At 59.2% G+C, this 15,289-nt stretch overlaps 1 protein-coding gene and 1 long non-coding RNA gene across 2 annotated transcripts; one reads left to right on the forward strand and one right to left on the reverse strand.

Annotated features, from left to right (window-relative positions):
• Nucleotides 1–2,685: 2,685 nt before the first annotated feature.
• CD247 (CD247 molecule) lies at nucleotides 2,686–14,156 on the reverse strand. Its single transcript, XM_038757952.1, has 8 exons — nucleotides 14,088–14,156; nucleotides 7,989–8,092; nucleotides 6,772–6,825; nucleotides 6,217–6,297; nucleotides 5,858–5,890; nucleotides 5,585–5,641; nucleotides 3,439–3,483; nucleotides 2,686–3,201 (listed from the first exon to the last, which is right to left on the reverse strand). The coding sequence occupies exons 1-8, from the start codon at nucleotides 14,143–14,145 to the stop codon at nucleotides 3,136–3,138; spliced, it is 498 nt and encodes a 165-aa protein (XP_038613880.1). The 5' UTR covers nucleotides 14,146–14,156; the 3' UTR covers nucleotides 2,686–3,135.
• LOC119938216 lies at nucleotides 3,221–7,065 on the forward strand. The gene is made up of 3 exons (XR_005454374.1): nucleotides 3,221–3,656; nucleotides 5,424–5,514; nucleotides 6,779–7,065. It is a non-coding gene; the product is annotated as an uncharacterized LOC119938216 (long non-coding RNA).
• Nucleotides 14,157–15,289: the final 1,133 nt, after the last annotated feature.

Genomic DNA, 15,289 nt, shown 5'->3' on the forward strand with positions numbered 1-15,289 from the left:
CCTCCGCTAGATTGTGAGCTTCTCGGGGGCAGAGGTCACGTCTGTTGGCCCTCTTGTCCTCTCCCAGGGGCTCGGTAAGGTGCCGTGACCGGAGCGGACCGGAAGCTCCTTGAGGCCGGGGACCGTGTCTAACAACCGTTGTCATTTTCTCCCAAGCGCTCAGTCCAGTGCTCTGCACCCTGTCGGAGCCCGGGAGCTCCTCGAGGGCCGGGATCCCGTCCGCTAACTCTGCGGCCCCTCTCCCGGACGCTCGGTCACGGATTGATCCATCGTCGACCGATCGAAACCCGGGAGAGGGCGGAGAGTGGATTTGGGCATCTAATTCTTTCTCCGGTCGGTCCTCGACGGAGCTCCCGGGTGGTCAGGCAGGGGGGCAGGCGGGCCGGCGGCCGGAGACGGGCCAGTGAGGACGGAGGTGCCCCGGAGCGGTGAGTCAGCCTGTTTCCCGGCAGGCAGCCTTCGGACCCCTTCTCCGCGGCCGTGGTCTGTTTTCATCCCATCCTCCCCTCCTCTCTCCCTCCTCACGGGTGCTCTTCCGCAGGACGCGATTCTGTCTGGGGCCGAGGCCGCCCTCCTCCGCACCCGTTTTCCTCCGGCCCTCGGCCGCGGTGAGAGAGGGCGAGGGTCGGTGCCCGGAAGCCGGCGCCTCTGGGCCTCCCCCGAGATCCCGGGGTGAGGGGGGAACCTTTGTCCTCACTCTTCCCAGCTCCCGAGTCTGGCGTCGTGTCCGCGGCTCTCCGGGCGGACAGAGCAGGGATCGGTCCCCTCGGGGCAAGTCCCCTGGATGACTCTCCACTGCTTTCTTCCCAATCTAGGGTCCCGAGCACCAGCCCTGCCTGCCTGCCTGCCTTCCCGCCGGATGGAGGGACACCCGCTGGGCCCCAGGGGGATGGAGTGGAGGAAGGGGAAGAGAAGAGACCCCGGAGCGGTGAGTCTACTGCCTCCCGTAGCGGGCAGGGACCGTGTGCTGGCGTGTGTGAGCCGACAGACGTGAGAAGAGCCTTCTGGGGCCCTCAGCCCCGTGGTCCTGGCTCTGCCCCTCCGCCAAGCTAGCTCTCTTCCTCCCTTCAAGGCCCTACTGAGAGCTCACCTCCTCCAGGAGGCCTTCCCAGACTGAGCCCCTTCCTTCCTCTCCCCCTCATCCCCCTCTCCATCCCATCTTACCTCCTTCCCTTCCCCACAGTACCTGTATATATGTATATATGTTTGTACAGATTTATTACTCTATTTTACTTGTACATATCTATTCTATTTTATTTTGTTAGTATGTTTGGTTTTGTTCTCTGTCTCCCTTTTAGACTGTGAGCCCACTGTTAGGTAGGGACTGTCTCTAGATGTTGCCAACTTGTACTTCCCAAGCGCTTAGTACAGTGCTCTGCACACAGTAAGCGCTCAATAAATACGATTGATGATTGACCTACTTCATTTCCAGGTTCCTAATCCGCACCGCTCCAGCGGGGGCCGGAATGACGTGTGCCCTCTACTTCACCGGTGGAACTGAGGGGTGGGCTCCGTCCGGGCAGCTCTGGGGCTCCCATTTCCAGCTGACGGTCAACTCTGACTGTCACGATTTCCGGGGAGCCGAGCCCCGCCCCTGTGCCCCCAAGAACAGGACCAGACAAGCCTCCGGGGGAAGAAGAAAAGCCTGATGCAGGTATAGATTCGTGGATACTAATTGTGCCGTTGAGCGTTGCCAAGGTGCTAAACACCGGATCAAAGGTAGATCCAATGGGATCGGGCCCAGGCCCCATCCGAGGAGCTCCCAGTTGTCGAAAGGGAAGAGAGAACAGGAGTTGAATGCCCATTTTTTACAGATGAGGAAACAGGGCCAGAGCAGTGGAAGTGACTCACCCCCTTCCTCCGACCCTAAGCTTGCCCCCCAGCCAAGCGCTGTCGGGGAGACCCCCGAAAGACCCTCGTGCTCTGTGCCAGAGGCTTCCCCGGCGAGACCCCCAGCTGGGCCCTCCCTCCCGAATGGCCATTTTGAGGAACTCCCCCAGACCGGCAGCCCTCGAGCCCCTCACCCCGCTGAACTCTGCGATGGGCAGATCCAAAATCCCCAAGGGATCCTGCCGCCTCTTTCAAGGGGGAAGGACTTCCCCACTTCCTTTCCCGGGAAGCGGCATGGCCTTGCGGGAAGAGCAGGGGCCTGCGAGTCAGGCCGGCTGTAAGACCTTGAATGAGTCGCTTTATTTCTCTGTGCCTCAGTTCCCTCATCTGTAAAAAATGGGGATTCAGTCCCTGGCCTCCCTCCTACTTAGATTGTGAGCCCCATATGGGACCTATCTGGTATCTACCCCAGTGTTTAGCACAGTCCTTGGCACATAGTAAGTGCTTCACAAATGCCAAAATCACTAGGATTGCTCAAGGTGGGCCAGCGGTTGAGTCAGGGTGAGCAGCCAGGGCTCCAGACTCCCAGCCCGGGCACTGTCCCCTGGGGCCCCGTGGCACAGAGAGAGGCCTGATCCCAGTGAGTGGTTGGGCCAAGGGCCAACTTGTTGCCCCGTTCCCCCTGGCCCTGGGAGCACCAAACAGACAAAAGGAAATACTTCCTTCCCCCAAGGTCGGCGGTGGGGGGGACGGACCCGCAGGGCAGGGAGGATGCCCACGCGGGAGGGCAACCAACCATCGCCCAGCCCCCAGGTGAGGGGCAGCTAGAGGACCCGGACGGCTGTCGCGTTTTTAAAGTAAAACTGTTTTTTATTAAAAGCAGGTGGAATGAAAACCATTCGAGGCTGGCCAACAGTATAAATAACAGGAGGCGGGCTGCTGGCTGCTGAGTTGCCGTGGTCTCCATCTTGCCCCGGGCCAACGATTCACAAAGGGAAATGCCGCAGCCCTGGGGAGGGGGGAAGGGGCGCGAGGGGGGGCACGGAGAGGGGAGGTGGAGAGTTTTAAGGGTGCAGCGAGGGTTAGGAGCCAGGCCCCCCCGGGAGCGTCCAAGCAGGAAGAAGCTACCTGTGGTGGGAGAAGAGGACGGGCTGCTGCCCCAATCCGGACCCCCACCCCCGCGGAGGAGCCCCGGGTGCTGGTGCTGCGGAGAGGGGAGGGGAGGGGAGGGGAGCGGGGCACAACCGGCTGGGCGGTGCTCTTTTCCGGGGATGTCTGGCTGGCGGCGGGGGTCGGAGCTGCCCGTTAGCGAGGCGGCAGGGGCTGCATGTGGAGCGCGTCGTAGGTGTCCTTGGTGGCCGTGCTCAGACCCTGCGAGGGACGAGGGGAAGGGGGGCGGTTGGCGGGGGAACGCTGTCTGGCCCTGCGGCTCTCCCGGGCCCTGAGCCCGCGACTTCCACCGGCCAGTCAGCCTTGTGTCTCCACAGTGGCCTCGGGGAGAGACCAACTTGCCAGCAAGTCCCCCCAGCCCTCAGGACCAGGACGGCGGAGGGTGGCGGACCAAGGTGCCCTCCCGCCCTCGGCCGGGCCTGGGTGCAGAGTCCCTACCTGGTACAGAACGTCGTTGCCGCCTTTGCCTCGTCTCCGTTGGTTCTGAGAGACAGACAGACAGACAGACAGAGAGATCAGCACTGCGGCTCGGGGCCCGGAGTCCTGCCCCGATAAAGGGTGGCAGCGCCATGGAGATGAAGGGGCATCCTCCAGCGGGTAGCCGCTCACCATTGGGCCCGGGAGCGATCTGCCTGGAGGCTCGGAGACTGCTGGAGGTAAGGGTTGGCGGGTTCCCGCTATTCTAACTTTTAACTCTGACCTCTTGCCCCTAATGACAGTGCCTCCTCCAGCACGGTCTCCCTTGGGTCTCCCCTGTCCTCCTCTTTGACTCTCAGCCAATCGCATTTACTGAGCACTAACCAAGTGTGGAGCACTGTACCGAGCGCTTGGGAAAGTACCCTAGAAAAGAGTTAGTAGACAAGTTCCCTGCCCACAAGGAGCTTCCTTGCAGTCTACAGGGGGAGGCAGACATGAATATAAATAAATTAGGGCTATGTACCTAAGTGCTGTGGGGCCAAGAGAGGGGTGAATAAAGACTCCCCATCTTTCCCAGCCAGATCCCAAGGGGAGATCTGCTGCTCTCCCTCTCCAAAATCCACCCCCTCTCCCAATGCCTCTGGCACTTGCCCTCCATCTCATCTCCCCTCCCTGACCACCATCTTCAACTGCTGACTTCCCCGTGGCTCCTTCCCCACCGCTTTCAAACACACCCATGTCTTCCCCTCCCCAGATCGCTTTCCCTTCTGCACTTCAAATGCCTTTGGACATTTGATATTCACCCCACTCCCAACCCCACGGCACTTCATATACTATAAATTATTTATTCATACTAATGCCTGTCCCCCTCTAGACTGTAAGCTCTTTACGGGTTTCTAATTCCGTTGTACTCTCCCAAGCCCTCTGTTACAGTGCCCTGCACCTAGTAAGAGCTCGATAAATACGACGTTTTGATTTGACTGAGCCTAAACAAGTCCTTCTTTTACCTCACGGCTCTCTCCGGTTATTGCCCCGTCTCCCGCCTACCATTCCCCTCCCAACTCTCTGAGCGGGTTGTTCCCACCCTCGGCCTCCTTGAACGAGAGAGACGAATCGAAGGTAATGCCAAGGTTCCGGGCTCGTGAGCTAGGGAGTATAGTGGTGGTGTTTATGGTGATAGGGAAGGCGGGAAGGGAAAGGTTTGGGTGGGAAGAGGAGGAGTTCCACTTTGGCCATCTTAGGTTTTGCGATGTCAGCGGGACATCCAAGTAGAAATGGCCTCAAGGCCGGAGGAAATGTGAAACTGCCAAGAAGGAGAGAGATGAAGGGATGGAGAGGTAGAGTTAGAAGTCATCTGCGTAGAGATTGTAGTTGAAGCTGTGGGAGCAAATGAGTTCTCCAGGGGAGTGGCTGTGGATGGAGACTAGAAGGGGATCCAGAACTGAACCTTGAGGAAGCCCCACAGTTAGGGGGTGGGAGGCAGGGGACGAGACCGTGAAGGAGACCGAGAATGAGTGGCCGGAGACATAAGAGGAGAACCGAGAGAGGACGGTGTCAGTGAAGCCGAGGTAAGGTGATGTTTCCAGGAGGAGGGGATGGTCCACAGTGTCCAAGGCCTGTGAGAGGTCGAGGAGGACTGGGAGAGTGCAGAGGCTGTTGGATTTGGCAAGATCACTGGTCACCTGAGAGAGGGCAGTTTCCTCGGAGTAAAGTGGATGGAAGCCAGGTTGCAGGGGGTCAGTGGCAGAACTGGAGGAGCGGAAATGGAGCCACTCAAAGTCCTCAGAACATCCCATCTCCTCCAAGAGGCCTGCCCTGACTCCCATCCCCTCCCCACCCTCCTGTCTGTTTTGCCTGAGGACTTGGATCTAGATCCCTTTAAGCACTTGATCTTCACCCCCGCCCCCCATTTCAGCCTCACAGCACTTATTTACAGATCTTTACACTTTCCCTTTTCCCATCTGTAACCTATTGTAAACTCTTTTAATGTCTCTGTCCCCGCCTAGACTGTGAGCGCCTTGTGACCAGGGGCCGGGTGCCTGGTAGAGTGCCCCGCACACGGGAAGCACTCAATCGCTACCACTGATGGACTGTCAGGTACCAGTGACCCCCCCGGCGACGGTGGGGGGTGGGGGGCACGCCGGCCCCGTCCATTCCAAGGCCTTACCTCCCCTTTCATCCCGATCTCGCTGTACGCCTCTGCCATCTTGTCCTTCTGCAGGGCCTGGGAGGGGAGGAGAAGGGTCAGGGCGTTAGTTAACACGGGAACCAGCCCCACAGAGCCTCCCCACCACCCGTCGTCTGACGGTCCATCTGTCCTTCCTCTCCCGTCGCCTTGTCACCCCTGGGAATGGAGTGATCTCCGGCTGAGGTCGGGGGGCGAGGGAGGGAGGAGCCGGCGGAGGGAGACCACCCGTAGCCCCAAGCTCCCCGTACTCACGTTGTACACGGCTTCCTGGGGGTTCTTCCTCCTCTGTGGCGGTGGAAGAGAGAAGAGTCAGAAGGGCATCCTTACAGACTGCTCCCCGTAGAGGGGGGGTTTCTGGACCGGCGGGCATCCACATGCACCTCGACACCCTTCCCCTGGGCTAGTAGAGGGTCCCCTTCCTCCTCCTCTCCCTCCCCGCTCCACTCAGGAGCACTGGCAGGGCCGGGGGGCAACGTGAGCCCCGGAATCCAGGGTGACCGAGCCCTCCCCTGTCCGCCCCCCGACCCGAACTCCAACCGAGATCCCGGCCTCCCCCAGCCAGAGGAGAATCCCGGCTTCTGGCCCACCCGCCCGACGGAGGCCACGGTTACCTGTTTCCCCCCCATCTCCGGGTCTCGGCCCCGTCTCTTGTCCAGAATGTCGTAGTCGTCTCGGCGGTTCGGGGAGAGCTCCTGGAACCGCAAGGCCGGGGTCAGGGGGGGCAGGGGGCATGGCAGGATAGGATGGGCCCGGGGTAGGGGCGGAGGCGGGCCGTTTGAACACTGGCATTCAGAACCCCCTATGGGAACCAGAGCCCGACTGCGGGAATCGGCAACGCCACGGAGGGGTCTCGGCTGGGGAGGAGTAAAGGGAACCCGGCAGGGGCAGGGGCGGCTGACAGGACCACCCGCGCCCCTCTCCGCCATGGCTCCGAGCACTTCCTCCCTGTGCTGGCGGCGGCAAATGGGGAGGACGAGCCATGGGGCAGGCCCTCCGGCGGACCAAGGCCTGGCTCTGGGGCCGAAGCTGCCGCTCGGGTGAGCCGGCCCCCTCCGCCTCCCCTCCATTGCCCGGGCAGCTTTGGAGGCCCACGGGGATTGGTCTGAGTGGCAGAGTGGCAACCCCTTCGAGTCCCACCCCCCTCCGCTCCCCAGCTGGTCACTTACGTTATAGATCTGGTTCTGGCCCTGCTGGGACGGGACCCCGGCGCTCCTGCCAAACTGGAAAAGTCAGAAGACCGGGTCAGGCACTGTCCGAGTCGCCCCCCGCCCCACCCCAGGCGGCCAGCCCCGAGGGAGACCTCAGAGGGTGAGCCCCGGAGGGCGGGGACCCAACAAAAGCCGCTGTTTGCCGGACCAGGCCCCACCGGACCCCCACCGGGTGTGTCCCCTTGCAACTGGACTCGCCCATCCCCGCCTTAGGGCAAGTCGTTTCTCCATGCCTCAATTATACCACCTGTAAAATGGGAATAAAATTTGTGTTCTCCCTCCTACTTATCAATCAGTGAGTATTTACTGTGTGAAGAGTTCTGCACTAAGCACTTCGGCAAGTACAGTATTGTAACCATTGCTAAATGTGAACCCTGCCCATAATGAGCTTACGGTCTACGAACCCTGAGAAGCAGTGAAGCTTAGTGGAAAGATCCCAGGCCTTGGAGTCAGACCTGTGTTCTAATACCAGCTCAACCAACTGCTTGCTGTGGGACCATGGGCAAGTCACTTGACTTCTCTGTGCCTCCGTTTCCTCAACTGTAAAATGGGGATTCAATACCTGTTCTCCCTCCTACTTAGACTATGAGCTCCATGCAGGACAGGGCCTGTGTTCAACCTATGTACCCTTCTCAGCACATAGAAGAGTGTTTGACACATACTAAGTGCTTAACAAATACCAAAAAACCACCCCCCACAAACCCTGTGTGGAACAAGGACCGTGGTCCAATCTGTGCTGTACCTTCCCCAGTGCTTGAATCAGTGCTAAGCACAGAGTAAGTAATAATAATAATAATAATCATGGCATTTATTAAGTGCTTACTATGTGCAAAGCACTGGGGAGGTTACAAGGTTAGGTTGTCCCACGGGGGGCTCAGTCTTAATCCCCATTTTACAACTGAGGCCCAGAGTAGTTAAGTGACTTGCCCAAAGTCACACAGCTGACAATTGGCAGAGCCAGGATTTGAACCCATGACCTCTGACTCCAAAGCCCAGGCTCTTTCCACTGAGCCCCGCTGCTTCTCTAATACAAATACCCACCAACCTCTCGGTCTAGCGGAGGCCTTCTCCCCTTCTCCCTCGTTGTGGTGGCGCCCGTCCTCCCCTCCCACCTCAGGCCTCTGAGCCCTGTCCTGCCCTCTCCCCACCACCGCTGACCCCAGGGCCCCGCTGACCTTGGCCCTGAGGAAGAGGGCGGTGATGACGACTCCGTAGAGGAAGAGGATCCCATCCAGCATGTAGCATAGCCGCGGGTCTGTCAGGCCCAAGCTCTGAGCTCCTGGGAGGGCGCGGGGGTAGAGGCCACAGAAAAAGGCAGAGAGAGAGAGAGAGAGACAGTCAGCCCGGGGACCCCAAGCCCCCTTTCCCGCTGCCTCCACCCACAAGTGGCATCACGTGATCCATGTGAGCCCACCCACATCCTGTCCCCTCGCCTTCCAGAGTGTGGGTGGCGAGGTCCCGCGGGCCCGGGGCCTACGGTCACGCCGAGTACCCGGCTCCCACCCCGGCCCTCCTGGGCATTGGCAAGGTACAATCAAGAGTCCCAGTGGGAGTGTGAACCGCTAGGCTGGGACAAGCTAAGAGGAGGAAAAAGGGAGGATGGGAGGTGTTCGAGGGGTCCCCCTGCCCCGGCCCAGGCTAGCCGGCCGCCTTCGAGCACAGCTCCAGGCCCGGGTTCCCTCCCCAGCCCTCACCACCTTCATCATCACCATCATCAATCGTATTTATTGAGCGCTTACTGTGTGCACAGCACTGTACTAAGCGCTTGGGAAGTACAAATTGGCAACATCTAGAGACAGTCCCTACCCAACAGTGGGCTCACAGTCTAAAAGGGGGAGACAAAACCAAACATACTAACAAAATAAAATAAATAGAATAGATATGTACAAGTAAAATAAATAGAGTAATAAATATGTACAAGCATATATACATATATACAGGTGCTGTGGGGAAGGGAAGGAGGTAAGATGGGGGGATGGAGAGGGGGACGAGGGGGAGAGGAAGGAAGGGGCTCACCTTCCAACGGTACATTGAGTTGGACGGGTCCTTGGGGAGCCACAGACTTCTCAGACTCCCCCCGCCCCAGCCTGAAGGAGATCCTGCAGCCTGCCAACACTGAACCGCGGCCCAGCAGCCAAAGACACAGAAAACTTCTGCCGGACCTGCCCCAGGAGGAGGAGGACCAAGTGTTTTCGAGAAGCAGCGTGGCTCAGTGGGAAGAGCCCGGGCTTTGGAGTCAGAGGTCATGGGTTCGAATCCCAGCTCTGCCACGTCTGCTGTGTGACCCTGGGCAAGTCACTTAACTTCTCAGAGCCTCAGTTACCTCATCTGTAAAATGGGGATGATGACTGTGAGCCCCACGTGGGACAACCTGATCACCTTGTATCCCCCCAGCGCTTAGAACAGTGCTTTGCACATAGTAAGTGCTTAACAAATGCCATTATTATTATTATTATTATTTTGCACCAGCTGGTCTCCCCTTGGTAGCTGCTGCTGTGGTGTGGCGGGCACTTGCCCCCTCTGGTCGCCACTAGCAGGCCAGGGGCTCATAGGGTTCCGTAGGCGGGGGCCACTCTTGGCCTCGGCCTCTCCCTGGACAGAAAGTGGGGAGAAGTGGAGGCTGGAGCCAGCCGGGAGGTGGAGGAGGAGGAAGAAGAGAGCGGGGGGGGAGAGGAAGGGGGCTGCCCGGAGTGGCACCGCACAACTCGTAGGACTCCAGTCCAACAATGTGGAATCTGCCCCTGGTCCCTGGGCCTAAGGCCAGACCTGCGGGAGGACTGGAGCCCCGACGACCCACTGGAAGGAATCCCGCTGCCCTGGGCCATGGGAGGCTCCGTGAGGAGAACACGGAAATGCCAGCTTTACGGTTTTGGTGAGGCCAGAGCCATCTCATCTGCCCCAGAGTGGTGTGGGCACGGGCTGGGCCAGACACCTCGCACGATGGGCTAGCGCCCCGGGTTTGAGGCGCCTGCTGGTACCCCCCTTCCATCATCATCATCATCATCAATTGTACTTATTGAGCGCTTACTATGTGCAGAGCACTGTACTAAGCGCTTGGGAAGTGCAAATTGGCAACATCTAGAGACAGTCCCGACCCAACAGTGGGTTCACAGTCTAAAAGGGGGAGACAGAGAACAAAACCAAACATACTAACAAAATAAAATAAATAGAATAGATATGTACAAGTAAAATAAATAGAGTAATAAATATGTACAAACATATATACATATTCATATTTCCCTTCTTCCCTTCTTGACGGAGTCTGGTCCCCTCAAGTAAAACAGCCAAATTAAAATGGCTATTAAAGTTCACCTGGAACTTCCAATGGCCCACGGCTAACCTCCTCGGCCCGGGGGTCCAGTCCAAGGCTCCCCAAACTCTCCACTCCTTCCAGCCGGCACGGCCCCCTAAGGAAAGGGAAGACCTCCGCTCCCACTCGCTCCCAGACAAATGCAACTGCCTCTTTCTCATCCTCTTCCCTACGGGAGGTGGGGGAAGACCACCAGGAGCAAAAGCCAATGCCAACCCTGGGTTAGTGCCACCAATGCTATCCTCCACATTCAACCGGGGGCTTCTCGGCGGGCGCTGACCACGACGGGACCCTTGTCCCTCTGGCCAAGCCTAAGGGGAGGGAGACCCCCGGGGGCCTTTCCAGCTAGGCCCCTGCCTCTTCGGGCATTCCTGACCTCATCCTCCACCTCCCACCCCACCATACAACCGGGTGGGCGGGGGCGGGGACCCCCACCCTCCCTCACGATGCCGAGCGGAAACAGATCGGGGCAGAAGGGAAGAGCCGGCTCCGCCCCCTCCCCTCCCAGGCCCCCCGATCCCCTGTGGTTAGTGGGAGCAATTCAACAACTCCTCCACTCAGGGGTTGACAGCTGTGTGCATCTCTCTCTCTCTTTCGTTGGAGGTTTCCTGTGCAGGCTCCAGCCCTGGGCCTTATCTCCCTGACATCTCCCCGGCGCACACGCGTACACAAACCCCCCCACACCACATACTCCTGTGTGTGTACACGCCCCCACACGGGGGGCCCCCTCCCCTTTCCACGTCAGTCCCTCTGAGAATCTCCCTGGGGCGGGGGGGGTGTTGTGAGGGTGGGACCCCCACCAGGTCGAAAGCCCCCAGGATCTCCCTGTTGCCGGTGGGGGTGGGGGGCTCCTCTGCAGGAAGGGATTAGTGGGGGAGCCCCAGATGGGGTGGCGGGGTTCCAGCCCCCGATCCCAGCTGGGGCGCGCAGGCTGAGCCGCCACCCGTGGGGACCACGCTTCCTCCCCCTCTAGACTGGAAGCTCACCGTGGGCAGACAGTTACATTACTACACATAATACTAATAATGATGGTATTTGTTGAGCGCTATGTGCCAGGCACTGTACTAAGCACTGGGGTGGATACAAGCAAATCAAGTTGGATACAGTCCCCGTCCCATATGGGGCTCACAGTCTTAATCCCCCATTTTACAGATGAGGTCACTGAGGCCCAGAAAAGTAAAGTGACTTGCCCACGGTCACACAGCAGACAAGTGGCAGAGTGGGGATTAGAACCCATGACCTCCGACTTCCAAGCCCGGGCTCCTTCCACTAAGCCACGCTGCTTCTCATAAAAGTGCTTACTATGTGCCTGCCCTCGCTCCCCTTGGCCATCTTGTCCTTGCGTGCGGCCCCGATCCCCGCATCTTCACAGTCACGGGGGCCCGCCCCGGCCCGCTTTCCCGAGCCTGGGGTTGGGAAAGGGGTTGGGAGGCGGCAGGGAGGGGGAAGCAAAGAGGGAGGAGAAAGCGTTCCCAGCAGCGGGTCCGGGGGCAGGCTGAGCGGGCTGGGGCGGCGGGCCAGGCCGTGATGCCCTCTCAGCTGGGATCAAACGTCCCACGGGCCCCCACTGTCCCCTCCGCTGCCCCCGCCACTGTGGGCATGGTGGTGGCTGAGCACAGGATCTCACGACGACACTGGTGTGCATGCTTACACGTGTGCGTGCATACACACTCAACGCTAGACATGGTCTCCTGGCAGGCGGGGTTGGGAGCTAAGAAGCCCCCGGTTTCCAGGGCAGAAATGGAGAAGGGGGAGCGGAGCGTACAGGCCAAACAGTCATATTTGGGCACTGACTGTGTGCCGAGCACCGTACTAAGTGCTTGGGAGAGGACAAGAGAACGATAAACAAGACACATGCAGGTTCCCAGCTGCCTCTCCTCCATTCCTCCCTCTGCTCTCCCTCCTCTGCCCACCCAACAAGGCCTAGGAGGGCGGAGGGGCATGAGGGAGCCCTGTGCCCCGCCGGGCTGCTGAGGAGGGGGTCTGCTCACGGACACCTCGCAGCCAGGAGCCCCCGGGGGGTGGCCTGGAGGAGGAGGCGTCTGGTCTGAGAGGCTCTGCGCCGGCTGGTTCCCCCGAGCCTCCGTCTCCCCATTTCCAGAGGCACAAACCCGACTGAGCCGGGGGCAAGCGACTGAGTGCCCTCTGGGAGCCCTCAACATTTGGTTAGAGCCCGGGCCTCAGAGTCAGGAGGACCTGCGTTCTAATCCCGGCTCCGCTACTGGTCTGCTGTGGGACCCCAGGCGGGTCACTTGGCTTCTCTGGGCCTCTCAGTTCCCTCATCTGGAAAATGAGGATTAAGCCCGGGAGTCCCATGTGGGACACGGACAGTATCCATCCTGATGATCCTGTATCTACCCCGGCACCTGGTACAGTGCCTGGCACACAGTACCCGTTAAAAAATGGGGGGCACCCATTCCCTGCCCTCAACAAGTCCAAGTGGACAGAAATTCTCATTGAAGGCAACAGCCTGGGATGTGGAAAATTGGGATGGGCAGATGGGGGTCTCGGTGGACGCTAAGGAGATGCAGTCCAGCTTCCGCCCCCGAGTCCCGCTGACCCCACCTGCACTCCCGCCTATTGGCACGACCTGCTTTTGGCCAGCTCGCACCTACGGGCCCGGGATTCCTCGCTGCCCGGCCTGCTAGTAGTGGGGATGGCCCTCACCGTGCCTCCACTGGGCACGGGACTCTCTATTAAGCACTTGCTACGGTACAGCATGAGCCTGAGACACATTTCCTGCCCTCCGGCGGCCTACAGTCTCACGGGGGAGGCGGTGCTTTTTGGGGTGAGAGTCCCCTGCTGCTTCTCCGCTTTCCACCATCTTGGCCTCCTCTCTGTGGGTCTGCATGAAGGAGCAGGGAGAAGGGCGGGCTCCCGTCCTGCCCCGACACTTTCCACTTAACAGCTCCGAAGCACAGATCCCCCCAACCTGACAGCTGTGGGCCCCGGGCCCAGAAGAAGTTGCCATAGGTGGGTTCATTAATGAGCGGGGACCACTCATTCACATGAGGCAGGGGGAGCAGAGGCGGCTCTTCCGAGTCACGGGCTACCCTACCCTGGTGACCCCTGAATTCCTGAACGGGGGGCAGCTACGGTGGGGGAGAGCTGCCGGCCAATTCGACCATCTCCCTGGACTGGCCAGGACCCCCGTGACCACTCTCCGGTCCACGGCCCAGCCACAAGTTCACAGTCCTGAACGCGGTCGCCCCCTCCTTGCCCCCAGGGCACACCCCCGACCCCGACTGGAAGAGATCCTTTTCTCCGGCCACTCGCTTGGGTCTTTTCTAGCTTGAGTAGCCCACATTAGGGAGGCAGCTTGGCCACAGTGGAGAGGGCCCAATGGCTGCCTGGGTGACCCTGGGCAAGCCGCTTTCCGGAGCCTCTCGGGCCTCTCAGTTTCCTCCTCTACAAAATGGGCGTACGATCCCCGCCCTTCCGTTCCACTGCAGAATGTGAGCCCTCCGTGGGGCAGGGACCGTGCCTAATTCTCACCTGTGAATTCTTTCCCAGCGCTTTGTACGGTGCTCTGCACCCAGTAAGCGCTTAATTAATACTCTCTGATGGTGGGGCAAGGGACAGAGTCTGAAATGATTACCTTCTAGTAACCCGAAAGTGACTCCTAGGAAATGCTTGACACCACAACGCGACAACCCTGCAGGCAGCATGTGTGTACACAGCATGTGTGTACCCAAATAGACCTATACTCGTGAAATCCCAGGGAGAAAGCTAACATTGTAAAGATTAAATATTGATGGTGGGCTGGCTCTCTCACACACATACACATATAAATATACACACACACACATACTCTCTCTCTCTCTCTCTCTGAGCTGCCAGCTCAGCCACAGCAGTGAGGGGAAGGACGGTTTATTTTATCCAAACAAACAGGGCTCAACGCTTGGGTTGCATTCGAAAGGCGCTGCCCACCCAATCACTCGTCCCTCGGCATGGTGAAGCTCACCGTGGTGTGCCCCTCCTGCGGGGGAGAGGGAACCGATCCACCTCGGTCGGAGACTCATCACAGGCGGCTGGCCGAGCCCCTCCACAGGCTGCCCGCCTCTCCCGCCACCTCCCTCCCCGTCCCTGCCAGGGTCCGGGGAGGGGCAGGGGGATCTGCCACTGGGTACAAAGCCGCCTCCAGGGTGGCACCCCCACCCTCTCCCTCTAGGACCCCTCCCTCGATCGCCCCGGATCCCGGGATTTTCTCCACTTGCCAAACGGAACCTGTGAGCCTGGCTGTTTGTCCCGGCGGCGGCAGCAGAGAACAACGTTTTAAAGAATTTTGTTGGGCTCCGAGGTCGGTTGGGGGACGGTAAGTTTTCTAACGGGTTTATCAATGAAGAAAACAGGCCGACCGCATTTGAAATAGGTGGAGGGGGAGGTGGGTTGGGGGCCAGGGGTGGGTGGGGGTGGGGATCCACCCAGATGGGGACTTTGAAAGAAAATCTCACCCTTCCGATTATTGCCCAAAGGCCGTGATCAAAGCCCACTGTGGGACGACAGGATTAAATGAGCGAGGCAGGGGAAGACGGGTCAACCGCGAGGTAGGAACATGGCTGTTGTGGCCTCGATGGAAGAATCCAGGGAAAAACGAGTCAGAGGAATTCAAGGGGGTAGCGGATAGGTTTGCTTTAAGTCGCTGGACGGGTATTCCAGACATTACCTTTCTAGATCCCAAAACACCCTGGCATTGGCCATCCGTGACTGAAATGGGTAATTCTGCAGTAGCCCTTCCCCCAGTCCCAGCCCTTTTATTGACGGGGCTCCGGACTGGACTGAAATCTGGCCCTTCCGACTCCCATCCCGGGGGAGGTTCCACGTGATGGCTCACTCGGGTGTCCTCGATCCTCAGACACAAAACAGATCTGGACCAAAAGCACCCCCAAATTGAGAAGCAGCACAGCCACCTGGAAAGAGCCCAGGCCTGCGAGTCAGGAGACCTGGGTTCATTCATTCATTCAATCGTATTTATTGAGCGCTTACTGTGAGCAGAGCACTGTACTAAGCGCTTGGGAAGTTATTCCCGGCCCAGCTACTTGCCTGCTGGGGGACCTGGGGCGGTTCAGTTCACTTCTCTGGGCCTCGTCTTCTCATCTGTAAAATGGGGATTCAATCCGTGTCCTTCCCTGGGTCTGACCTGATAAACCTGCCTCTACTTCAGAA

The sequence above is a fragment of the Tachyglossus aculeatus genome, chromosome 16 (assembly GCF_015852505.1).
Source record: "Tachyglossus aculeatus isolate mTacAcu1 chromosome 16, mTacAcu1.pri, whole genome shotgun sequence".
NCBI classification, from domain to species: Eukaryota; Metazoa; Chordata; class Mammalia; order Monotremata; family Tachyglossidae; genus Tachyglossus; species Tachyglossus aculeatus.

Excerpts from the sequence above, each read along its gene's own strand:
- CD247 (XM_038757952.1), bottom strand. The coding sequence starts at position 14,145 with ATGAGTCTCCGACCGAGGTGGATCGGTTCCCTCTCCCCCGCAGGAGGG. Across the intron at positions 6,298-6,771 it reads GCCAGAACCAGATCTATAAC|GAGCTCTCCCCGAACCGCCG; the intron begins GTAAGTGACCAG and ends TTGCGGTTCCAG. Across the intron at positions 3,202-3,438 it reads GCAACGACGTTCTGTACCAG|GGTCTGAGCACGGCCACCAA; the intron begins GTAGGGACTCTG and ends CGTCCCTCGCAG.